This window comes from Falco punctatus, assembly GCF_963210335.1.
Source record: "Falco punctatus genome assembly, chromosome: 16".
Lineage (NCBI taxonomy): Eukaryota > Metazoa > Chordata > Aves > Falconiformes > Falconidae > Falco > Falco punctatus.
In genome coordinates, this window is record NC_137596.1 from 443,772 (window position 1) to 468,655 (window position 24,884).

Consider the following 24,884-nt stretch of genomic DNA (forward strand, 5'->3'; position numbering starts at 1 on the left):
CCCAGCCGCTCTGCCACCCAGAGCCCTGCTGACTTACTGTGCTGTGAGGGGAGCTAGGGCATCCCACTTAATAGCAGGGAAAAGGGCAGTTGGACATCTCATCTCATCTTCCTGAGGAGCCAAAGAAATGCCTGTCACCCAGCTCAACGTGCTGGGGGAGAGCACACAAGTGCCAAGGCTGGCGAGCACCCTGGCACTGACAATGCAACGAGAACAGCTTTGCAGCACAGGCAGGTTTCTTGAGCCGTAGGGCAGAGCACTGACACCAAGTGCCATGGGTACCTTTGCCCCTCAGATGTGCCTATGGATGCTGCTTTACCGCACAAGGTGCTGGACAAGTGGCGGGAGCAGTCTCGCACCAGCTCAGCACGTTTGCAGGTGCAGCTGCAGCAGGCACATTCACATTTCCCTTTGCTCCAAGGCTCCACCACCTCTGTGCCCAGAGCGACCCCAGCACAGAGACCCAGCTCGTGCCAAGCTTTCTGCAGCCACCTTCCCCATCTCCCAGAGCCATGGGGATTTGCCAGCTGGGACATAGATAGCCTGGCTGAGTAACCTGCTGCTGCCACTGCTCTTTTACAGAGCTCTGCACCATCAGGCAAAGGAAAGACTGAGGTCTGAGTTTTTCTAGGCAAAGTCCCGTTAACGAAACTGCTCAGAGGCATTGCAGCTTCTAGTCAAGTACTGTAGGGATGAAAGCCTTATTTATGAGTAAGATATATCTGCAGAGGGAGCAATAAACCACAAAGCAAAGTATGAAGGTTTGCAGCAAATGCTGTAAAGTTTTACACTCCCGAAAACTAGGAATAAAAGATATACCCATTTAAAACAAAGTGGATGGAAAGGGTTTCCACAAGACTGTAAAACAGCTTTATAATAGCTAATTGCTAGTTTCTTGTTGCAGTACAAAGAAATTTAAGGCAGAAAACTGTTTAGATCTCCATTGAAGTGCAGGAGAAAAGAAAGGAGGGGGGGGGGGACGACGACACGACAAAAAAAAGTGCAGGGGAACGTGAACCTTTTGTTCAGGATCGTCTGCACCACGCGGAGGAAGAGGCATCCTTTGTTCCCAGCTCTGTGCTGCCCAGCCCCGGCTGCTCCTGCTCCCCACCATAGGCAGGAGCCTCTCTGGGAGCAAAAGCTGCAGGGTGACACCTGGGGCAAGATCCCAGCAGCGTGCCCCTTTGTTAGTTACATATAGTTTAACTAAGATAATATCGAAGAACGCACAAGAGAGAAAATTGGCCAAGCATCTGTTCTTGCTTCTGCCCCTGGGGGGAAAGGCACGGCAGTGGGGGGCGTATTCCTCCAAGCCCAGCAAGAAGCTTGAAGTCTAATGCTTTTGATGAAGTACAACACGGAAAAAAAATGTTCTCCGCAACAACCGAAACAACAAACTGCCACACTTCCGACCAACTCCATCAAAAGCACCAGTATCCCAGCGGATAGCCACGAGGGACCCCTATGTTGCCACCACGTAGATCCACCCCAGGGGGAACCTGCACCCATAGAAACCTAAGGATACTTGCAAGAGAAAGCTGTGGAGTTTACAAAAAGCCCCTGAGGAGCTGTTGCATTGCAGAAAATACATGCATTTTATCCTTTAAAAGCACAATTGTCTACACCTTCTCCAAATAACCACTGTTTTCAGCAAAAGAACAGTTACCCCTTTCTCCAAAAAGTATCAGAGACAAGAAACATTTACTTTTCATGTGTTTTCTTTACACATATTCCTGCAAATATGAAGGCGGAAGCATCTAAAGCTCAGTCCAGCATAAAAAAGCACATACAACAAGATAAAAGGGTGCTTTTAGCCCCAGCCTTGAAGCACACCTCCCTTCCCTGTGCACCCCAGCTCAGCTCTGTGCCCCACGACAGCACCGGGTGCCTTACCTCTGCCCTGGGGCAAGGACTCAGCCAGAGGGTGCAACCGGTAGCAGGGGTGGGCTGGAGCAGGGGGGGGCTCTGGTGCTGCTGGCTGCAGAGCCCAGGACCAGCCCTGGGGCTGTGAAGGCTCAAACCCAGGCAGAGCCTGGCACAGAGCCTGTGTTCGAGGCACTAGCTGGCTGCTTTCAATCTGGCTCCCGGACACTGGCACAAGTTGTGCTAGCAGCAGATGCCACACAGAGCCCAAACCACTAACACCTTGAGATGCTGCAGGTGCCAAAACCCCTGTGACCCCCTCCCTGCCCTTTATGACTTCCCCAGCTGCTGCTGCCCAGGTGATGAGATGAGGCCAAGATGTTCCCGCTTAGGTTGATGGGGCATGGTCCTGTCCCACCAAGGAGGGTTCCGCTTCTCCCCTCCTGACAGTTTTCTGCAGGGACATCTTTTTTTTTTTGTGTGTGTGTGTGTGTTATTTTTCCTCCCTGTAATGGCAGATTTTGTGCATTATCCAGGGAAGTAAGCAGAGCAATACGTTCCACAGCGTAAATATCAAAATGCTGTTTATATCAATCAGAGAAGCACTTAGGTAGAGATGACAATGGAGCCCGCAGAGCCCTAATCACACACTTTGATTGAACTAAAAGTATGGGGGGGAAATGGAAATCAGACATCTGGAGCTGAGATTTCAATAGAGACAGAGAGCTGGAGCGACAGAGCTGTTCAAGGGGCTACTCCCAGCTCAGGGGGCCGCAGAGACACTGCATACGATTTCCAGGAGTGGGGAGTACCAGGCTGGCAGCGTTGGCAACCAGGTGTGCTGAGCAGGGGCTTGCTAGCCCCAAGATGTTCCACCGCTCCCACTCTCAGGTACCCTGCAGCACTCTGGGCGCTGATGGTTTATACTTTTATCCCCAAGTCAAGTTATTCAATGAGTAAAACCAGGCTCTACACATTGAATTGTAAGTGCTGCACTGGCAAACAACACCAGAAATGAGCCCAAGCCTCGACAGTGCAGCCGGCTGCAGGTCCGCACTGCTTTTATGTACCTCACCTTGGTATCTTAAAAACCAATAAATTCAGAGCCTGGCAAAGGCACGTGCATTTAGGCTTGGCTTTGAGGCTCAGGCTGCTCCCTGAGCCCTGCTGTGAACTTGGTGCTGCTCAGCACAGAGCTGAGCCCGGTAGAGCCACAGGGATCGCTCTGATTTTATTGGCATCTCTCATCGGGCACTGTGATGATTCCCTGGTCCTTCCCGAGGGTGGCGAGGAGCAGGGAATGTCTGCCCACCGCTCCTTTCACTCCTTGTGTTCCCCTGCAGAAAGCAGAACCCTCTCCTCCTCCTCCTGACAGCCCCCCAGACCCAGGCAGATTCCTGACCTGGGAGTGAAAAGCAAGTGAGCCAAGCAACCTTCTGAAAAAATGTAAATATACCATGAGGAGTGAGAACAGGGACCCCCCAGAGTGAGGTGCGGGGCTGGCAGGGTGGCATTGCTGCTCAGTCCCAGCTCCAGCACTTTCCTTGGGGGCACAGGCGCAAGCATCGCTGGACTCTAATTGTTGATATCAGCTTTGCTGCAGGCATCCTCCCTTTCTTAAGAGCATCCCCTTGCAGCCTGCTGCATGTGATGATGGGGTGTGAGCCTGGATGGCCACATCCTGGTACAGTGTGCAGCACCTCAAACGCTTCCCTGAGCTCCAAGGATTTAACAGGGAAGCCGGTTCACCTCTCCTTTGCCTCCTGTTCCTGTTGCAGTGCTGAGATTTCAGGCAGTGGAAACAACCCCCCCCGGCATTAATAGGATGTATCTTAGGGCTCGCAGGCTGGCAGTGCCCGTGGTCTGCTGCAAGGGCTGACGTCTGACAGCAAAGATGCCTCTAGATCTACTTGCTGAGGCCGGTGGAGCTCTTGTGGGGCCAGTGCAGCAAAATAGCAGTGTCCACTCTTTGTTGGCCTTGCTCTCGGAAGAAAACCTCTTTAACGTGTTCGTCTTTCAAGCTGACATCCTTTTTTATGCTTCATATCTTCAGCAGTGGGTTTTGCATAGGCAGGTCTGGCTGTGCCTGCGGTGCGGGCGATCAGGGTTTGTTAAGCAAAGTCACCTCAGGATCTAACCGAGCGCTTATTAGTTTGAGGATGATGCGCCTGTCGCTCCTAATGACAGATCTTTAAAAAAGCAAAGGCCAATTATATAGATTCGGAGTCGGTAATGAGCCTAAGCCCGTTTGATCATTTCGGCTGCTGCTGGGCGAGTGAGAAGAGGATGAGATGCTGCGGGGATGCGCCAAGCGCGGGGCTCTGCTGCCTCTTCGTGGCGGGGACGGCAAATGAGGCTGCTGCCACCGCAGCCCCTCCACGCACCCCGCTGCTCCCTGTCCCCCCGCACTGCGTGCGAGGGGCTGCCGGAGGATCACGGTGCAGGCAGGGATACCCCGTCGGGCATGCTGCAGGCAGGGGCACGGGGCCTGGGACTGGCTCTGGAGACAAAACCCGGGCGCCGAGGCTGGGAATATTTTGCTTTTCAGGGCATGGAGGTGAACTTGCAGTTTTCCACGGAAAACCTGAAAAAAAAACCCAAAACAACAAAATCACTGAAATAGAATGGGAATTTTTGCAGGCGTGGGCTGGCAGCCATCCCCCCTTCCGGCTGGAGAGATGCTGGCAGTCCTCTGCCAGGGCATCTAATGGCCTTAAAACTTCCTTGCCGTGTTGTATTACCAAACACGCCGATTTCAATCCGCTATTAAGAAGCCAAGGTGTCGGACGCACTAATGCTGTCTGCAGAGCTGTCGGGCTGCGACTGCCAGCAACACCAACTCGCACCGTACCGGTTTAGTGCCATCAATTACTGTAAAGCCAGGGACGTGTAATGTAATCCCAGGGACTGCCGTTAATTATGCCAGTTCCTGCAGGGGATCGCACGGCTCAGGGGCCGCTGGGGGCACTTCAATAGCAAGTTACTGCGGAAAAAGTAAAGCTCGGTGGAACGCGCGGGCGAGGGAAAGCCCTGCTTGTGAGCAGGCGCGTGTCCGGCCGGAGCAGAGGACGCAGGGAGGAGGCTGAAAGTGAAAGTACGGCGGGGGCTGCGCCGCGGGCAGCAGCGCTGGCTCTCGGTAGGATGGCCGCTCCAGCAGTCTTCACCGACGCAGAGTTTTACCAGCAGAGTTTCGACTCTCGGGAGTATCTGAAAGAATTTTACAACCTGAGCGACAGCCAGGGACGGCCGAACACGTTTCTGATGCAAAACCTGAGGAGCCTGTGCAAGATGTTCTCCCTGGGTGAGCAGCCGCCCCGCCGGGCGTCGCGCGGCGCCATTTGCAGCTCTGCCTCGCGGCTGCGGCTGCTCCGCGCGTGCCAGCCCGGGGCGAGCCGCGCGCTGTGTAAATACATGCACGCACGCCTTTTCTTAAATTATACATACATACGCACGCATGTGTATCTATGCATGGTGGGTACGGCCAGTCGGAGTTGTTCTGCAGTTTCTGGAAACGCTGTTAAACCCAGCCTGGGCAAGGGTGGGCATGGAGTCAGCGCCTCTGCCCCCGAAGTGGGCATTGCTCCTGACCGCGGGCAGTGCTCTGGTCCGTGGCGCTCGGGATCGCCTTTCTGGTTAGGGGAGGCACAGCCTGGCAGGGCTCTGGGGTGTCTCTGTCCCAGGGCACAGTCTCCATTCTCACTGGTCTCTCCCCCCATTCTGCACCAGACGGGCTGAAGGGCAATACCCTGATAGATGTCGGCTGCGGCCCCACCATCTACCAGCTTCTGTCTGCTTGTGAGCACTTTCAGGAGATCATCGCCTTGGACTACACGGACCAGAACCGCCAGGAGCTGGAAAAATGGCTGAAGAATGAACCAGGAGCCTTCGACTGGAGGCCAGTGGTGAAATATGTTTGTGAGCTGGAAGGGGACAGGTGAGACAGGCTTCCTCCTGCTCTGCATGAAGCCGCAGGCGCAGATGCTAAATAACCACCTAATGAGCCTTCACCTATTTATTCCTATATTTCCTTGCTAGGGAGAAGTGGGCTGAGAAAGAGGAGAAACTGAGAAAGAAGGTGAAGCAGGTTCTGAAGTGCGATGTGACCAAAGCCAACCCCACAGACCCCGTGCCCCTGCCTCCTGCCGACTGCATCATCTCCACCCTCTGCTTGGAGGCTGCCTGCAAGGACCTGGCCACTTTCCGCAGTGCTGTGAGAAACATTGGTGCCCTCGTGAAGCCAGGCGGGCACCTGGTGATGGTGACTGTCCTCCGGGAAACCTACTATGCCTTCAACAAGCAGGTTTTCTCATGCCTCCACCTGGAAAGAAACATGGTGGAGGAGGCTGTGGAGGGTGCTGGCTTTGATGTGAGGTTCTGTGAGGTCCAGTCGTACCTGCCCGACAATGTCTGCACAGACTGCGAAGCCACGTTGAGCCTTGTGGCACGCAGGCGTGCCTCAAATACCGAATAGGGTGTGAGTGCTGGGGAGGAAAACAGCAGCGTGTCTGGTTTCAAAAATGCCTGCCGATGTAACCCACAGCCTTTTACCCCTTTATCTGAAAGCAAATAAACTCAAAAGTGCTCTAATGGTGTCTGCAGGCTGGGATTTGTGTGACACGGGCAGCACCAGCACTCAAAGCCCGATCTGCACGCCAGCAACCAGGTTTGGGGTAACCCCACTGGCTCACCCCAGCCCACAGACAGTAATTGCGTCCAAGTTCCCTTCCCTGCCACCCTCCCCGGCTGGAGCAGAGCTTCCAAGAAGCTTCCCTCTTCCAACCGCAATGTGCTTTGTTAAGACCAAAATCCATTCTTGTGGGGAAAAGACTTTGGCTGCAAATGCAGTCCGAACCCAGACTGGCTGCTGGGCAAATCCTGCATGACCTGTCTGAAAAGTTGGGGAAAAAACCCCAGGATGCTCTCAAGGGGAGCAGCACACCTTGCACCCAGACAACCCCAAGCACTCACAGAACCAAAAGTACCTGCTGATCTTTTTGGTAAACCTGTAAAAATCATTTGGCAGAATGCTGCAGCCCCAGCAATATTCTCACAGGATATATACTGATGAGTCCTGTCACAAATCTTACTACTTTTGACAGAGGCATACAGTAAGAAAGAGACCACGCTGATGACACTGCCAGCCCCAGCTCTGCCTGGCGTGACCACCCCCGGAGCCACCGGCATGCCCTGTGCAAGCAGCATGGCTTTCTGGCACTGCTGCAAGTGCCAGCAATGGCCTCATTGCCCAGCTCCAAGAAATGGAGCTGACAAGCAGAGGATATGCAGAGGCAGCTCAGGACCTGTGCCGCTCGCTAATTAACGCTGAATATAACACCACTGTTTCCATAAAGACCTCCGTGCCTGCTAGCGCGGTGCAGTAAAGGCAGAAATTCAGCAGCTGCTGACATGTTCTCTGGAAATAACATGCCCAGGTCTTGTAGTGCTGGCGTCTTTAATCGCTGTTTAACTGTTCGAATGTCGGCATCGTTGGGGATTTTTATGGTCTGTTTAAAAAGCACAGCGATTCCCTTACGGAGAAGTTTGTAGCTACAATTACCCTTCTGTTGCAACTGCCAGGAGTTGCTGAAAGCCTTTCCCAGCAAGGAGGCTGGGCCGTATTCTGCCTGTTGCTCACCAACAGGAATCACGGTGGCACCTGAGGTGGCAGGTCAGGCTCATGCTGGGAATACGCTGACTCGGGTGACGAATGGCTCAGCTCTCCCCTTGCCCATGCAAGCTTAGGGAATGGCAGGACGCAGCCAGCATGATGGGGAGGGTGTAAAATGAGATGGTGGGACCCCACCTTTCCTTCCTCCCATCTCCCTCCTCCTCTTGCAGGTGGTGATGTACCCCAACTCACCCCGTGTCCGAGTATGAAGCCAAAGCAGCGAAGCAAAACAGCGACTGAAGCTCATGCTACTCAGTAGTAACCGTGGCTGTTATTTTTGTCAGCTGCTCTCCCTCTCTGTACAGCTGCCTATCAGCCCCCAGAAGTTCAATGGCCATAATGAGAACAGCGTGGGGGAGAGGTGGGCTGTTGCTGCATTAGCTGGTGTGACCCTGCTCTCCAGAGAAAGGACCATCATTTGCAGCAGCTCTGTGACTGCTCTCTATCAGTGGGCATAATTATGGCTGTCAGACTGCAGGAATTTTTGGGCATCAGCTTTTGATCGAGCAGCCCTGCTGGTGGCTGTGCTGGGGCAAGGTGCGGGAACTACTTATTGAAGTTAACCTGGTATGTGATGGTAAAAGCCTTGTTGCAGCTGGCTAGTTTTGCTAGTGCTGTGACACCCCACGACCACAGCACTGCCACTCTCAGAGAAGTCATGGCTGAACAACTGGAGAAGTGGGAGCTGTGGCCAGGTGAGAGGGAAGGCACAGTTGACACCTGCAACCAGTGCCAGGGGCAGAGGCAGCATGTGGAAAGGGCGAAGTGGCCACTGGGCTCCTGCACTGCCCTGGAGCTGAGCCAGAGCCTCTGGCTGGAAGGGAGGTGTTGGGGAGCTACGGCTTGAGTCGTAACCCAGAAGGCAGGGCAAGAGCTGCACGAGGCACAAGCAAAAGCTCTGAGGACTAGCTGCTCATTTTGCATGAACGCTGCTGTCCTGGACAGCTAGGCTGGGCTATAGGAGGCGAGGAGGTGCAAGAGGGAGAAGTAAAACACAAAGAGCCTCTTCTGAATTCCTAGCGAGTGGCATTGGCTGAAATTTCTGTAATATTTAAGAGCACCTTCACATCAAGAGCAAAAGTAGTCAGCTAAAGCATGTGTTTTGCCCCCTCAGAGCAAAAAACTCTCAGGTTTTCCATTTTGCTTCTTTGAAGAGCAAAAAGGGCATAAAATAGTAACACAAAAAGGGAAAAAACCCACAACAGAATTACAAAAGCATGCCTGTGAACCTGAAGTAGTTCCCCATTCTCTTGCTGGGTTTTTTTTGAGCCTGGGCAGCGCGAGGCTGCGATGGGCAATGCCTGAGCCCATCGGCACCTTCTGCAGCTCTCTGAATTTACCTGCGCATGGCCACGGTGCCTGCTGGAAGACACCCGCATATGTGGACCGTGCCAAGGAAGGTGCAAGCATCACACTCGCTCCCAGCCAAGCCCAGGGGGACCCAGAAAGGGGTGGGGGGTGGGGGGGGGATGGGCGGGGAAAACCCAAAAGGCAGAGGAAAGCAAACGAGGCTCTGGGGAAATTAAGGCAAAGTGGAAGTCCTGGCAAAGTGAGGTAGTAATTTCCTTTCTGAATGAGTAACTGTTTAGAATTTAACCAGGCGAACACGATTAAACCAAATGAATATAAATTCTAGGTGCAGTAGTAAGTAATGAAGTGAAGAAAATGAACAGCACCTAATTAACAAGAAAATAGGATCTGCCATAACATGTTGGAATCTAATGAAAAATGAAGGCTCAACTTCCCCTTTCAACATTTTTTTCCCAGATGGAAAACACCCCTGTTTCACACCCGGCATCTTCACAAACATCCCGGGGATCGCAGTTGCTGGGAAGAACAGTACTTGATCAAGTGATGAGGGCAGGGAACTGTTTTGTGTAATACCTGGGGATGTAAAGTAGCTGGGGGCCAACCGGCCAGCGCTCTGCCCAGAGACAAACCCCAAAGCGCCCACTTCGTATTGAGATGTAACAGAGGGGCCCAGGCAGCCCCCCTGGCCCGCAGCAATGGCACCCAACGGCGGCCCGTAACGTAAAGCGCTGCTCTCCAGCTGCCTTCACCCCTCTCCTCCCCGCGCTGCTTTTGACACCAACCGATGTCGATGTCCGTGCCTGGCGCTCGTGCCGAGGGGGGACCCCAGCCCCGCAAGGGGGGGCCGGGGACACGGACACCCCAGCTCCACGAGGGGTGCAGCTGAAACCACAGCTGGGGAGGGGGAAAAGCGCCTGCAGAGGGGCCACCCACTTCCCACCATGACGCTGCAGGGACCGGGAGCCATGCAGATCTTCCGCTCCGCAAACCACTAATTCAGGTGGGTTTTCAGTCCGTACCAGTTTTTAAGAGGTGCCGTTTGACCAAGAGGAAGAGACTCCGCGACCCCCGCGGCGCTGCGAGCCATCGCAGCCGCACAGCTGGTGCCCGCGACAACTCCACCGCGATAAACAGGGTTTATTCTAAGTTACCGCCGAGCTGCGCGGCCCCGGAGGCAGCGGGGCGGTGGGAGCGCGGCGTCTCACAGGCGCGGGGCCCTCCCGCCGCCCCGGCCGGTTTCTGAGCCCACAGGTTGCTGCCTCCTCGCTCGGCCCCGGCCCCGGCCCCAGCCCCCGAGCGCGACGCCGCCGGCCCCGCGGCCCCCTCCCGCGCCGCGGCCCCGCCGCCGCCGCCAGGGGCAGGGCACGCCCGCCCACGCCCGCTGACGCAGCACGTCACGCCGACGGCGCCTGCGCAGAGCCAAACGTTGGCGCCGCTGGGAGAGGGCTGCCCGGCCGCGGCGATGGGGGCGGCGGCGGCCGAGGCCGATCGGACCCTCTTCGTGGGGAACCTGGACCCCAAGGTCACCGAGGAGCTCATCTTCGAGCTGTTCCACCAGGTACCGGCAAGCAGCCGCTCCGCCCGTCCGCGCTTTATACCGGGGGGGGCGGCGGGGCGGGCCCAGGCCGGGCTACGGCGGCCGCCGGAGGACAAACCAGCGCGGCGCTCGTAGGGGCCGCGGCCGGTGGGTGGCGACCGCCCCCCGGCTGTTGGGAGAGCGGCTGCGTTTTGCTTTTAACGCCTTTATTTCGTGATTCGCAGGCAGGCCCGGTAATTACGGTTAAAATCCCCAAGGACAGAGACGGCAGGCCCAAGCAGTTTGCGTTCGTGAATTTCAAACATGAGGAATCCGTCCCGTACGGATTGAGCCTGCTCAACGGGATCAAACTGTACGGAAGGCCCATCAAAATCCAGTTCCGATCAGGTACCCACAAAAAGAAACAGTAAATAACCTCGAGAGAAAGCAAATGGGCTGTCAGCTGCCCCCTCTCAGCGTCCGACGGATTTATGTTTATTTGAGTAAATTGCACGTGTGCATCTCACCAGACGACCCCGCACCTCACAGCCGGTGATTTAGCGGAACGATGGGGGCGAGCAGGCGTGTGCTTCTGTCCCTGGGCTTTAGCAGAGCACCTTTCAGCCAAGCATAATCCCTGAGCTGAGTCTTTTGTTTCTTTTTTTTTTAATTATTATTTTGGTTATATTCTTTTGATTATATATTACCCTTGAAAGCTGATCTAAATTATCACACAAACAGTAAAAGTTGCCTCTGATGTCAGTCAAATGAGGCAGATTGGCCAGAATATTGCCACCCAACTGCATCTTAATTAAGACACTTGCAACACCTTGTTTTGGAGACTGGATCGTGTGCCTGTGTGGGTCACTGCCAAAACTCAAGGGCTGATTTGGCCTGTGAAAACTTTTAGTGTCTTACCAGTTTTCTTCAGACTCAAGTTGCTCTAACTCGTGTTTGTTGGCCTCATGAAATGTTTTGTTTCTCTTAAGGGAGCAGTCACGCATCTCAAGATGGCAATCCATTGTGTTCCCCTCACGGAGCTGCCAGCACCAGCCTGTCTAGCACGCTGCATCCGGCTTCAAACTGCAGCAGGTACGAGCCCCATCAGCACGCATGGGGGGTACGTGCGCATAGCTTGAAGTAGAAAACAGCGTTTGCATGGTTCGCTGTGTGCCTGGCTCTCTTTCTGAGTGCAGTTTGGTCTTTCTTCCCAGTTTCTGACCATGGTAGTGAGTTCCAGCTGATGTTTGGATGGTTGTTTTGCTTCTAATGGGAGAAACGCCACTAAGGTGCAGATGCCGCTGGAACTGTGTTTAAAGCTAAAATTCCTTATTTGTTTTTTTGCCTGCAGATATGACAGGGGTCCTGACAGCATGGTAGCAGCGGGATTCACATCATCACAGCGGTCTCTGCCGCTTGCTGAGAACCTTCAGAGACAAGCGGTGGTACGCTGTTTGCTCACTAATGGCATCTGACCCTGCAGTTGTCTGCAGCTGACAGATAACATCTGGTGGAGTTGTCTCTAGTTTTGAGTATTTGTTTCCTGTAATGAGTGTGAGAGGTGGTGGGAATATCTTTTGGGAGCATTGAAATGATGATTCCAGGAGGTTTACAGTTCCTGCTACCAAGGCAGTTAGTCAGGGAGGGCCTTGAGCTTTAGGAGTTCAGCTCCCAAGATGAAACATCCTAAGATGAAGCCATTGGTAATAGCTGTCCTGTAAGTTAGTGTTTACTCTCATTTCCAAACAAAGAACTTTTGTTTTCCCCTGCCTTTGCAGCACAATTAACGTGTGGTTTGGGGGCTGGCTCAGGGGTTAGCATTTCCTCGGCCCCAGGCTGGTTGGAGTGCTCTCCTGGAAGGCAAGCATACCAAACCCACCAACCCTTTTCCTCGTCTCTTCACAGATGAACAGCACCATGTGGCAGCAGCCCCCGTTCGGGGGGAAGTATGAGCAGCCTGGCTTTGCCCTGCCTGGCTACCAGCATGCTCCTCATGGCTTCCACCCCTTGCCAGCCTCCCAAATGCCACGGCGCCCAGAGATGCCTGTGTCACGCAAGGGCAGGCTGAGCACCCACCCCTACCACCTGGACGGCAGGCACTTTGGTCGTGAGCAGCGCTTTGGGGACCGGGGCCCTGACTACTGCAGGGGCAAGAGGGAGGAGTACGGCTTTGAGGAGAGGGGGCACGATGCTGGTGCCGAGCATCACTTCAGGGCAGGCAGAGAGGAACCTGGCTATGACGACAGGCACGGTGATGGCTGGAACCATGAGTACCGGAGGGAGAGCTACAGAGAGGCCAAGTGGCACCCGGCGCGGCATTAACGCCTGTGCGGCAGGCTTCAAAGAACTTGACAGCAGAGAATGCTCAATCTGTTTCTTACTGAGTACACATATAAAAAAATACCCACCAATCCATCAAAGTTACCTTTTAATGTTTGTAAAACTACTCACGGCGTAGCCCTCCAAAACTAGCATCTGAATTTTAGGCGTGTTAACTCTGTACCTCAGGGCTTTTTGTGGGGAAATGACCCGATGTGCTGCCGTTTTGGAGAAACCGTACTGCAGGGAAGCAGCTGTTGATGCTTTTGCAGTGGGGTGGAAGGGGGCCACCTCTGTACCAGCTGTGGGGGTAACCTCCTTTTAAACAGAGGTGGGACGGGTGCTTTCTGCCATCTTAAAATATTTCGCACGGCATTTTTGATATAGAAAATGTGAATGTTCCTTAGAGAATTAAAAGTCTCCCTGGAAGAAAGCTCATACCCGTGGGTGAACCAGCCTCCCTTGGGCCTGGGGCGGTAACGCTGCCTGCGTGGCACCGAGGCCGGGCCAGCCGTGGGGTCTCCCCGTCGTGTCCCGCCCCGGCGGAGCCAGTTCCCGGTGCATGCCCCTGCAGCGCTGGGCGTCCCCGTGCTGCCGCGCCTACATCTCCCAGCAGCCCCCGCGGCCGCCGCCCGCGCCCGCCTGGGGGCTGTCGCCGCGGGCCCTGCCGGGAGTTGTGGTGCGGCCGCGCTTTGCGGCCTGGCGGCGATGCTGGGCGGCAGCCGCGCTGGCCTGGGTCGGCTGCGGGGCTGCAGCGGGCGGCTGTGGCGGGGCCGGCGGCGGGCGGCGGCCATGGCCGGTGGCGGCATGGGCCAGCGGATGGTCTGGGTGGATCTGGAGGTGCGGGGAGGGAGGTGGGGAGGGGAGGGGAGGGGAGGGGAGGGGAGGGGAGGGGGTCGCGGTCGGCCCGCGGCCGCGCTGACAGCCCGCTCCCCTCTGGCAGATGACGGGCCTGGACGTGGAGAAGGACCAGATCCTGGAGATGGCCTGCCTCATCACCGACTGCGACCTCAACGTCCTGGCCGAGGTGGGTGAGGGGGAGTCGCCGGGCCCTGCCGGCACCCGGCCCTGCCGCCTGGGGGCTTGGGCCTGCTGGGCCGCCGGCACCTTCCTGCTTCCAGGGGCAGCTGGAACCGAGGAACTGCCGGGCACCGGCCCTTGCTGCCTCGGGGCTCGGGCCACCTCGGCCGCCCACGGCAGGCGCTTCGGGCCGAGGCGGGAGCATGGGGCTGCGGCCTTCGCTTTACACCTCCGAGCGCCCGCTCTGTGTTCTCCAAGCGGCAACTTCTGCCACCCTGGTCGCTGTGCGTGGCAGTGTTGTGTCTCAGGCCTGAAACCACTTGGTACTCAACTTTTTCTTCTTACTTTTGTCTTTTTCTCTTCCCGGCAGGGCCCTAACCTGATTATTAATCAGCCTGACGAGCTGCTGGATGGCATGTCCGAGTGGTGCAAGGAGCATCATGGGAAGGTAACCCTTCTAGAGCAGATGATTTCTCTTTCTTTGCAATGATGAGAATGACGTATAATTCAGGATTATTAGTTGCAGTACAGTCACCTAAAAAGGGACAATTCCTGTGCTGAACAGTTTGCATTCAGAGGGGATAAAGAATGGGAGACAGTAAGTATCCTCCTTACTTTGTACCAAGGAGCTGATGTGTAATGTTTTGGCCAAGGTCTCGCAAGTCATCCATGGCATAGTTGCTTATTGTATTTGTGTATCTTGAGTCTTCGTCCCATGTCTCAGCTGCGAAGTTGTCCTGAAGTGGCCTGTGCCCTGTAGCCTGGTTTTTCTATAAGTTTGGATAGCTCTGGAAGCTGCTGTCAGACTTGAGAGCTGGAAGCATCAGCAAAGGCCAACAGCTGCTGAGCGGTCCCCTGAGATGGCTGGAGCGACAGCTCATGGGAGAGTTGCAGGCAGGGTGAAACGAGTGTCGGTGGGCCCGGGAATGGCATCTGTCACGCAGATATGTGCAGCTGGTTCCCGTCTTCAGAGGTGGAGGCTTGGCATCGTGCCTCTTGGTGTGAGGTTAGGATGTCGGTTTGGCTCCCTGGTCTGCTTGTTGAGCCGTTGGCCCTGGCCTGTTTCTGCAGGAGCCCCGGCTGTGGGCTGGGTTGGATGGAGTCCTCTCACAGCTCCTCCCGGTGAAATCTGTTCTGCGTTGCCTAAAATAATTCACAGAGTAATTCTGAGGGAGAAGGGAAGATGTGGCTTGAAGCTCTAAGTAAGAAGAGGCACAAGACTGGTGTAGAATAGTCCAGAGCAAACAAAATGTAGTTTTCTCGCTGCCAATTTAAACTGGCTGATTTACTGTAAGCACTGTATTGTTGTTTCTGCCTGTCCCCTCAGCGCTGTAAACCTGGTGTTTTTTTGCTGAGAGCTTAACTTTAGCAGCAAGAGATTATTTGCAGTTCTTTCAGCCACCAAAGAAAGCTTCCTCCTTGCCGGTAGCAAGAAAGTGAATGGATTTTCCAATCCGTGATTATGAATTGGAATTCAAGTTAGTTTTCAATTAAGGGCTGAAGTTTTAAGACATCTGTAACCCCTCCCCTCCTTCCTCCTTCGGCATCTCACTCTCCCTGGGAAGGATTAGCAAGAGTTTGGAAAATTAATATTAATTTACTGTGATGGGTGCTTTTCCCCTTCTCCAGTTGACTCAAATTCAGCTTCAGTTCGCGAGTGAATTGGAGATGGTAGCATAATGTTATCGCTCCTTCTGAGGAGCTACTTATTTTTAATTGACTAAGAGAAGAGAAGCAATTAGAATGTAGATGAAAATGCAGCCACATAATGAATTTTTTAACCACCACTTGGATCTGTCAAGTAGATTTTTGCGGCACAGTCGTGGAAATATATAGCATAGCCAGATGGAAACAAGTCACTGAGAACACTTGGAGCAGATTTGACATTTAACTATTGAAAAAAAAAAGAAGGAAGGAACTTTTCTGATTTATAGGAGTCTTGATAAACACTTAAGCCAGGGTCCTGATTATTTCAGTTTATTTATACCTACTGCTGTGTGCTGGGGAGGCAAATGCCTCTCCTTAAACAAATAACACTTGAAGGGTTGACCTTTTGCTGCTGAGCATTTCTGGAAGTATCTTTTCTGGCACTGTGTGTTTCTGATTTCTGACGGATGGCTCTTTTTTGCAGTCTGGCCTTACTAAGGCTGTGAAGGAGAGTAAGATTTCACTGCAGCAAGCAGAGTATGAGTTCCTGTCCTTTGTGCGACAACAGACACCCCCGGGTCTCTGTCCTCTTGCAGGTAAAATATGTTTATTCTTAGTAAGAACAGTATCATCCCTCGTGCAGATGCCAGCTGGATGCCAAAAGGCCGGCTGATGCACATGGTGGAGATGCCTTCATCTCTATGCTGACATCTGGCATGCAAATCAAAACCTGTTTAGTAAGGAGAGGTTCAGTGATGGCATCATCCATCCTGCAGGTTCCCTAAAGCAAGTATTGCATGTCATTGCTGCAGGAAACTTTGGTTCTTTTTTGCATTACTGTTTCCATATACAGTTATAACTGGGGTGGGCAACTGAACTGCTGACTGCAGTCTGTGACTGCAAAGTTTGAGCGGCAGACCTGACAGTGTCTTCTTTGCTGTGTATCGAACCACATGCCAAATATGACTCTTCCAAATGTCCTGCAACTACATTCAGGACGTTCATGTACAGTCTGGGGACTGGTGCTGAGTGAAATGAATGGCAGTGCCTATTTTCACTTGGCAGAAAATCCAGTGATCACATAATACTGTGATACTTATCTGCGCAACAGAAATTGTAGTAGTCTGAAGAAATTACCGTAGTAACTGAAGAATTACTAGAGGGATTACGTATTTAAACTGTGATCCCACAATGAAAATCTGACAAACCTTTACAATCGTATTTACTAGAAAATGGGATAAACAAGCTGTTTATGAACAGCTTTTCTTACCCTATGATCTTTCCCCAGCTCGCTTAGCCTGCTTCTCATTCAGATGTCGCTCGTGGTGGCTTTGTAATGTCTTTGAAGAAACGTCTTGTTTTGTGTCTTTGTAGGTAACTCTGTTCATGCAGATAAGAAATTTCTTGACAAATACATGCCTCAGTTCATGAGGCATCTTCATTACAGGATCATTGATGTGAGCACCGTCAAAGAACTTTGCAGGTAAATGTTCCCCAAATTAAGTAGTCATATGAAAGAGAATCTAGGGAAGCCTGTTAAGGGGCGTAATGCGTGCTTGTCTAAAACAAGGTTCAAGGCTGCTGGGAGAGGGCTGCCTGCAGCCACCTCGTTCTTTCATTGCTTCTGTTTTGAGGGGGTGTGCAGAGAGAGCTGTGAAGTACTCTGTGCGAGGTGTGCTCTGGAGTTTGCAGCACCCTGACTTATAGAGTACAGGCTTCTGTGAATGCCAGTGAAACTGGAATTCTTTCACTGACTGTAACAAACCCATAGCAGCCACCAGATGTGTTTTGGAATCCCAGTTTCCTCTTTTAAGTGGCACTTTTTTTGGCTTACAGACGCTGGTATCCAGAAGAATATGAGTTTGCACCAAAGAAGGCAGCTTCTCACAGGTAAGGTTTCTATGTTTGCTTGTAGCAGAGCAGAGGTTGTCAGGCAGGAACTGTGCTCTTCACGAGCAGAATGTGGAACTCCCTTTGAATTCTAGACATGCTACTTCTAGCGCAGACAACAGCGGAGGCTCTGTGCTTGTGCTCCCCATCATATGTTTGTATTCTCCTCTCCAAAGCCTGGTTAGTATAGGGAAAGGGATTATCAAAACACAGAGAATTGGAACTTTCCTTGTCTGTTCTGATTCACTCTGTCTGCTGTTTGAGCCAAGATGCTTGTTTGGCAGCATAGGTACATCTGTCACTTTTGTAGATATCGCAGGGAGAAATTACATGAAAATGGTAGCTTAACAGTGGGTTTTACCTGCCCTTGTTTTGTGCTGAGTTGTTCACAGACACTAAGATCAGCAGGTGGCAAATGAGGAGATGAGAGTTCTGCTCCTGCCCAGTTCCGAGGTTCGTAGTGTGTCAGGGAGCTGTTTCTCCTTTCTGTGGAAGGGCTTAATTTTGAGTTACGCTTCTGCCGGCATCTGAGGCATCCCTAAAAGTTGCAGTTACCTCAAGGTTTTGGAATAAAAGATTCTGTGCGATGTTAACATGTATTCCAAGAAAGCTACATTTTCTCGTTCTTCTGAAGGGAGGAGACAGTGGGTCATACAGGATGCACAGGCTTTGGTAAGTCCGTGTATACTGTATGGAGAGTAAGGGCACTCATCTATAGCAGAGGTCTCGATCAAACTGGCAGGTTGGTGTGCTACCCCGCAGGAACCTGTACAGACCTTGCTGTCTGAGCGGGCAAAACTGGCCAAAGCAGGTGCTAAAAGCAGGTCTCCGGAGCCCTCGTCTCTTCTGTCGGGTTGAATTGCTTTTAATAGTTGAAGCTGTAGAACCTGTTGGCTTTCAGGAGCTTCTGTGTCCCATGGCAACATCAGCTAAAAAGCTGTACGTCACTCCCTGACCCATCGGTGCTGCTGGACTTTTACTGCTTTCCGCATACTTGAGACTAGTGAGGCTTGTTTTTATCTCTGACGGATGTGCAACCTGTGCATATCAGAGTTTGGCTTCCTACAGCCTGGAATTTTTCAGAAGCATTAGAATCTGGCTGTAACTGGAGATGGGCACAGACATTTTGAAATCCTCCTTAATTCTCTTTCAGAGCGCTTGATGACATCAGGGAAAGCATCAAAGAACTTCAGTTCTACAGAGATAGCATCTTCAAGAGGAAAACGGATGAAAAGAAAAGGAAACTAATAGAGAATGGAGAAAGCGATAAAACCACCAGCTGATTTCTCATCGTACCATGCCATCCTGTAGCACATACTAGATGTGTCTCCTGGTTCTTTTCTGTTTGCCAGTCTCTCGAGAAGCTGCACCCTTCAGTTACCTTGTTTCTTAACAGTTGTTAGAATGCAGAAGCCTGAGTTACTGCTTCTTTTCTGTTTCAGCAAGGAATCAACACACTCGAGCCTCAGTGGCGTGCGTCTTTGTACACACTAGGTAAAACATGCTGTTTGATACTCCTCTTCATCTGGTTTTAGATGCAGTCTTTCACAACACAATAAAAATGGTTCTGTTGAAAGGTGGTGTTTTCATATCGCCTCTCTTCTGTGCTCGCCATAAGCTGCTAGGTGAACGTGGGTTGGAGAAAGGAAGCGCTCTGGGGAATGACTTACGGTATATCAGTACAGTACGTGCACCTGTTGCATTCGTGGGCATTTAACAAGCCCTTTTGTGCGACACCACCCTTCAGAAACAAACTGACGTTGCCCATCAGTTGGTATGGCCCACTGAGCGCAAGACACTGGCGTCACGGCATGGCCACCTTTTCTTTCTCCCCACCCAGTGTGCTGTAATTCAAGCCACAAAGCTGCGTTTCTGAGGTGAGCGCTGCTTTGCCATCTCCGTTTGCCCCGTGTGCAACGTCTGCACGAGGCAGCTGCATGAGACCCTTGATTTGTGAGTGTGTGGGGGTGACATTTCAATTTAAACAAAACCTAAAGTGCTGCATGCCTTTTGGGTCAAGATGGAAGATACTGCTACGGTAGCTACTGGCCTTTAATAATCACTTTTAAAGTGTCTAATCTGTAGCGCTTCCCATTTTCACAATGTGCTTGTGAGAACAGGAAATGTAAACAGCTGCTTCTGTGACCTAAACCATCCTATGTGTCAGGTTTGCGGAGAAAGCGTTACTGGTTTTCAGATGTACCCTCTGGGACAAGTGAAATATAAAAGCAGTGTATGTCAGGAGAGGGGCCTGAACTTTTCCCTAAAAGTAGCGCGCTCTGCTCAGCATGCTTTTCAGAACATTGGCATTAAAATGAAAGCATTCTTAAAATATTTTGTTTAATAATAGGAACTGTGACTTAACTCAAAACAGCTACGTGCAAGTCATGTAGTAGGGTAGGTAAATGCATGTGTAGCACAGACAGCTGTGACATCCCAGAAATCAACGGCACAAGTGTTAGGACTGAAAAAATGAAATATATTACCCACCATTGGACAAAACCACACATGGAATTGAATCGTTCTGTGGTTCTGTGTCTGCGCATCCCCAGTGTTTGCTGCCCTAGTAATTACTTCAGCATAACGGCTTTGAAGGAGAATGAACCACGGCGCTTTACAAACATTAAGCTCTTTGATAATGAAAATATCAGTGGGGAGGGGTCTGAAGTGCTGGCTTGGAACCCCAGTGATGACTGAAGCTGCTCCCTTCCACCTTGTCAGTTCACAAGAGATAGGTTCATTTTCTTCAGTTGCAGTGCAAAAATACAGAGGGGGCTCATGAATACAAGGGGAGGAATGGGGGACCCCTCACAATGCTACCTTTCCTTTTACTTCTGAGAAAACCGGTCTTGGCAGTGCCTAGCTGGGCTGGGAGCTGATCCTGCCAGAGGGAAGTGCCTGAGTGCTTGCTGCAAAAAATCCTGGGCACAAGCGGGTAAGACAGGCCAGATGGCATGGGTGACCACTGGCATTGTCTCTGCAAGCTCTGTTAGAGGGAAGGTCAAAACCTGGCTGGATGTCCTTTCTTATCATTAATTGCTGAAGGACATCGAACAAATCCAATCCCCCCCTCCACAATTCGCTCATTTTTCCCCTTTTCAATTTTGTTTCTGGTGTGTGATGTTTCTGTTGCTCCCTTGGCAGTGTGAGTGTATAGGCTAAAAGCTCTCTAAATGCTTTGCTTGAAGCGCACAAGGAATCACGTTGATTTAATGGGAGTATTTACATGTTCATTGACCCTTTTTGCATGTTTGGTGTTTTAGGATGGAGCCTGTGGCGTGGGTTCATGCTCTGATTGACAGGGAGGAGCACGCACAGAACAACACATTACAGTGTTAGGCAATGTGGGCACACCAGCAGAACCAATTTGCTTTCCAAGTAAAGGTGTCTTACCGCTTTTAGTCAGCCATGTTAAAAAACAAATCATCTATTCTGCATTAATTCATCAAAACCAGAGAGAGTGGGTGACGGAAGAGATGCAACTAGCCCCTCGGCTTCTGGGGTGTTATAACAACAAAGATTTGCATTTGGAACATTTGTCACATATTCCTACATATGTTACTACATACATTACTACGTATATGATGACAGGCTCCAGAGGTGCTGTGCAGGTGACAGCCCAACGCTGGTGGGACACAAGCAGGTTTTTACTCCTGTTACTGATGTCACTGCAGCCTCTCACATCACCAAAGCTGCCAGCTAAGTTCTAATTGAAGGGTCATCATCACCAACAATAAGCGAGCAAGTCTTGGAAATCCTAGAGTCAGTTTGCGGGACATGCCATAAAAAAACCCTGTGCCTTGTGGACAGAGTAAGTTTTAGCTAAAGGCATGGTGGACAGAAAGAAGCTGGCAGCCCCAGGCTACATTTGGGGAGCTGTTTTTTGGAGATCTCCATCTCCCCACTGCAGCGTGCCCTCATGCAACAGCTGATACGCTGCTACCTAAATAGCAAGGTGGGGAAGGATTATCACATTTGCCTTCCCACACAGAATGAAAGCCTGTTGCCTTTCTGCTTGGACCGTGTCAGCAGCATATGTTTTACATATTGGCCTTTCATAAGATCACGTCCTGAGCCATCTGAATAGAAAAATGCCCTTTCATGCATTGCAGACCTACTTGTAACAACACCGATACCTTATCTGTCATGCACGTGGCAAAACCTTCAGATTGCCGCCAAGACCTACTCTGCATTTCAGTTAAGTATGATAATCTGCTGATTCCCCACCAATGCCTATTCTGACTTATTGAAGTGGCTCTCGCTGGTTTGTGGTTCTCACAGGTTAGGCTCTCTCCATCGGGGTCCAAGGTGTGGGGACCCACTCCCAGAAGCCCTCCCGAGCTGCTACGGGGGCTCCACCAGACACTCCCCCCTCAAACAGGTACTGTTGGGCAAGCCCCTGCCCCTGAAAACCTGGGGCCACAGAAGCGTCCTGCACAGCACTGCTTCTCCTGCCCCATGCCAGGACATGAGGAGAAGGTGAGTACGAGAGAGAGGACCGATGGTGGGCGAGGGGCTTATCTGTACATGAAAACAAGTGCTGGTGCAGATTAGACTGAAGGCAGGGAAACCTCAGTTTACAGAGTGAGCGACAGAGGACTAAACAGCTATGCCTTGCAACTTTCTGACATCAGACATTTGATAATTTGCCTGAGTTTTCCTCTCCCCACTTTTCCCTCCACCAACTTACTTGCTCAGCTCATTAAAATGAACTACCCTAAACCCAACTCTTTCTGCTGGTTTTTGTGCAGGGACTCCAAGCTGGCTCCTGAAGCTAACAAGCCACTGCAAATGCTGATTCTTAGGAAAAAGAAAAGTCTCTCCTGACATTCAACACCTCCACAGCTTTGAGGGGCAGTTGCTGCTGCCAGCCTCAACCGAGAAAAATGTAACCTGGAGCTACCATTAAAAAATAAACCACCTTCAATAAACAGCATGAAAGTCCTCTGAAAACTGCAATCGATAGCTCAGAGAGGCGTTTCACACCAGGACCGAGCCGGTGATGGGGAGATGTGCTGCCGGCTCCGGGAGCCAGCCTGAGATGGAGGAGCAGGACTCAGCAGCCAGAAAATGTTAGAAATCAGTATTTATCCTCAGTAGTATTTCAGCAAGAAAACACTTCCAAGCCTGAATGTGCTGGAGGATCCCATGCTGCCAGGATCCCCATGCCTGCAGGTTGTTCCTGTGGCATCCCAGGTAGGGAGAAGCATCTCTGCCCTGCCCCACAAGCGCTGGCGAAGGTCTAGCTACATGCCACTCATCACCACCTGAAACCTCTGCCAGCCTTGGAAACCAGGTTCCCTTCTAACAGAAACCACTGCTAAAGAGCTCTTCTCCAGGGCCACAGCGCATGTTAGACCTGAAGCCCCCAAGCTTAAGTGGGAAGGAATACACAGCAGCTTTGGAGCAGCAGGTTCCATTTTCTCTTGCCAAGCCTGGGGTTGGGATGATGTTGTGGTTTAACCCCAGCCAGCAGCCAAGCCCCTTGCCCACTGCCCCCCCTCCTCTGGTGGGATGGGGAAGAAAATGGGGAAAAAGGTAAAACTCATGAGTTGAGATAAGAACAATTTAATAATTGAAATAAAATGAACTATACTACTACTAAACAACAAAATCAACATCAATTGAAATGACAAGGAGGGAGAGAGGAATAAAATCCAAAAAGAAAGGAAAAAAACCTGCCAACAAGTGATGCACAATACAACTGCTAACTGCCCACTGACAGATACAGATGCCCAGCCAGTTCCCCAGCAGCGATCGGCCAGCCCTGGCCAACCCCCCCTGGTTTATGTACCGAGTCTGACGTCCCATGGTATGGAATATCCCTTTGGCTAGTTCGAGTCAGCTGTCCCGGCTGTGTCCCCTCCCCATTTCTTGTGCCCCTCCAGCCCTCTTGCTGGCAGGGTCTGAGAGACTGAAAAGTCCTTGACTTAGCATAAACATTACTCAGCAACAACTGAAAAAGTCAGTGTGCTCTCAACCTTGCTGTCACACGAAATCCAAAACACAGCGCCATACCAGGTACTGAGAAGAAAATTAAGTCTATCCCAGCTGAAACCAGGACAGATGAGATCAAGGTCCCTGAGATGACGAGGTGCCATGGAGGTCTGTGAGAAGCCTCATTACACCTGGCTCACCTGCTCTTGCTGTACAAGCATCCAGCAGCACATCTCCGGAGCAGGGGTCCACACAGTGGCCACCATGCTGCCAGTCCCCACCCCAGCCCACGCCAGCATGCATATGGGCTCCAGCAGTGGTGAGATTTGTCTCAGAAGGCTCTGAACTCTTTTTACCCAAGTGTGAGCAATAGCAGAAATAATTAGGAGAGCGAATATTTCTAGGCTTCAGCAATGAGAGGGACCACCATGATAATCTCCTCTGATGCCCTGCTGAGCACGGCCCAGGGTATTTCACCCTCAGTCCTCCAGCGGAAGGAGTTACTCATTCTGCAGTGGCATCTCAGACTGCAGAGTCCAATAACATCCTCGATTTAAATCTTCCAGAAACCCATTCAACTTCCACTTGAGGACAGCAACCGACAGTGAATGTAGCATTTCTATTGTCAGAGCGTTCCAGTGTTTTATTACTGAAGGCGTGTGTTGTTTCAAACCTGCATTTCTCTGGCGCAGTTTCCCACTCTCCGCCGGGCTAGGAGATCCCCCCCATAACAGGTACAGTCCCCAGAGGCAGACCTGCAGAGGCTGCACGGGCTCACCGTGCCAGAGGATTGAGGATACTGCAATCTCATCGCTGCTTTTACAAAGCGTGCATGTGTTTATTCCTCCCTGAGATGCAGCAATAGTTTGAACTTCACACCAGTAAAATGAACTTTCATTTCTGTGTCTAGAATCAATTAAGTTCTTGCTGCAGAGGTTTCACTGTGAGATAACTGACCACCATGTGTGGTATTTATTCTGCATGGGAAATGGAGCACCTTCAACTCTGTTTTCACATGGAAGCTTCACTCCCATGGGGGGTTGTTTTCATCCAGGCATATCCTTCAAACATTTAAGCTGTTTTTCCATACTTTTGAAGCACTGAAATTTTTTTCCTGGAGTGCAAATTACCTGCAGCATGCTGCCCAGCTTAGAGGAGAACAGACTGTTTTCAGCCGGAAGGTTCCTACAGTGGTCACCTTGTCCAACCACCCGGACAGCTCTGATCATTACAGCGTGACTATCGGTACAGTTAATTTGTGTCTGGCAACCCAAAGCAAGAGATACAGAACAGGGTGCACATGCCCCATGTCACAGCTTTTAGGGATACAGCCTGGTGAGCAAAATGCTCGTCTAGACCAAGTGATGTATTTTCATAACTGCACTGCCTGCCAACCGGCAGGGTTTGCTCAGGGAGCTAGTACAGCGCAGTGCGTGAGGAGACTGTTGACCCCAGTTGCACAGTACGAGCAGAAAACAGGACAAAACCGATCCAGAAAGTGTCCCTTATTCCCTGTAGGGCCAGCGGGAAGGTACCTGTGCGTGCTGCAGGTGCAGCCTTCTCCCTGTGATGCTTTTATACTATCCCTTCACAGCTGGCATCTCGCCTCTTGGCCTCTGCTACTGCCCAGCCTCCGTCGAGGTGTCCCAGAGAAAAAGCTACCAGTCTATAAACAAAAAGGGTATAAAAGAGCATGCGGAGTGTATGTCTTCC

At 51.7% G+C, this 24,884-nt stretch overlaps 3 protein-coding genes across 3 annotated transcripts; all 3 read left to right on the forward strand.

Annotated features, from left to right (window-relative positions):
• Window positions 1-4,882: 4,882 nt before the first annotated feature.
• On the forward strand, window positions 4,883-6,450 carry NNMT (nicotinamide N-methyltransferase). The gene is made up of 3 exons (XM_080366952.1): window positions 4,883-5,164; window positions 5,590-5,797; window positions 5,899-6,450. Exons 1-3 carry the CDS (start codon window positions 5,005-5,007, stop codon window positions 6,332-6,334), a joined length of 804 nt encoding a protein of 267 aa, XP_080223078.1. The 5' UTR covers window positions 4,883-5,004; the 3' UTR covers window positions 6,335-6,450.
• A 3,774-nt stretch (window positions 6,451-10,224) lies between these two features.
• On the forward strand, window positions 10,225-12,829 carry RBM7 (RNA binding motif protein 7). The gene is made up of 5 exons (XM_080366949.1): window positions 10,225-10,400; window positions 10,604-10,766; window positions 11,348-11,450; window positions 11,710-11,803; window positions 12,264-12,829. The coding sequence occupies exons 1-5, from the start codon at window positions 10,305-10,307 to the stop codon at window positions 12,678-12,680; spliced, it is 873 nt and encodes a 290-aa protein (XP_080223075.1). The 5' UTR covers window positions 10,225-10,304; the 3' UTR covers window positions 12,681-12,829.
• Window positions 12,830-13,327: 498 nt separating this feature from the next.
• Window positions 13,328-18,810, forward strand: REXO2 (RNA exonuclease 2). Its single transcript, XM_080366953.1, has 7 exons — window positions 13,328-13,517; window positions 13,621-13,704; window positions 14,068-14,145; window positions 15,829-15,940; window positions 16,719-16,827; window positions 17,181-17,234; window positions 18,388-18,810. Exons 1-7 carry the CDS (start codon window positions 13,386-13,388, stop codon window positions 18,515-18,517), a joined length of 699 nt encoding a protein of 232 aa, XP_080223079.1. The 5' UTR covers window positions 13,328-13,385; the 3' UTR covers window positions 18,518-18,810.
• The last annotated feature ends 6,074 nt before the right edge of the window (window positions 18,811-24,884 follow it).

Coding starts and splice junctions, on each gene's coding strand:
- RBM7 (XM_080366949.1), top strand. CDS start 10,305: ATGGGGGCGGCGGCGGCCGAGGCCGATCGGACCCTCTTCGTGGGGAAC. Junction 10,767..11,347: donor CAAAATCCAGTTCCGATCAG/GTACCCACAAAA, acceptor GTTTCTCTTAAG/GGAGCAGTCACGCATCTCAA. Junction 11,451..11,709: donor CCGGCTTCAAACTGCAGCAG/GTACGAGCCCCA, acceptor TTTTGCCTGCAG/ATATGACAGGGGTCCTGACA.
- NNMT (XM_080366952.1), top strand. CDS start 5,005: ATGGCCGCTCCAGCAGTCTTCACCGACGCAGAGTTTTACCAGCAGAGT. Junction 5,165..5,589: donor GTGCAAGATGTTCTCCCTGG/GTGAGCAGCCGC, acceptor ATTCTGCACCAG/ACGGGCTGAAGGGCAATACC. Junction 5,798..5,898: donor TGTGAGCTGGAAGGGGACAG/GTGAGACAGGCT, acceptor TTTCCTTGCTAG/GGAGAAGTGGGCTGAGAAAG.
- REXO2 (XM_080366953.1), top strand. CDS start 13,386: ATGCTGGGCGGCAGCCGCGCTGGCCTGGGTCGGCTGCGGGGCTGCAGC. Junction 13,518..13,620: donor TGGTCTGGGTGGATCTGGAG/GTGCGGGGAGGG, acceptor CCCCTCTGGCAG/ATGACGGGCCTGGACGTGGA. Junction 16,828..17,180: donor ACCGTCAAAGAACTTTGCAG/GTAAATGTTCCC, acceptor TTTGGCTTACAG/ACGCTGGTATCCAGAAGAAT.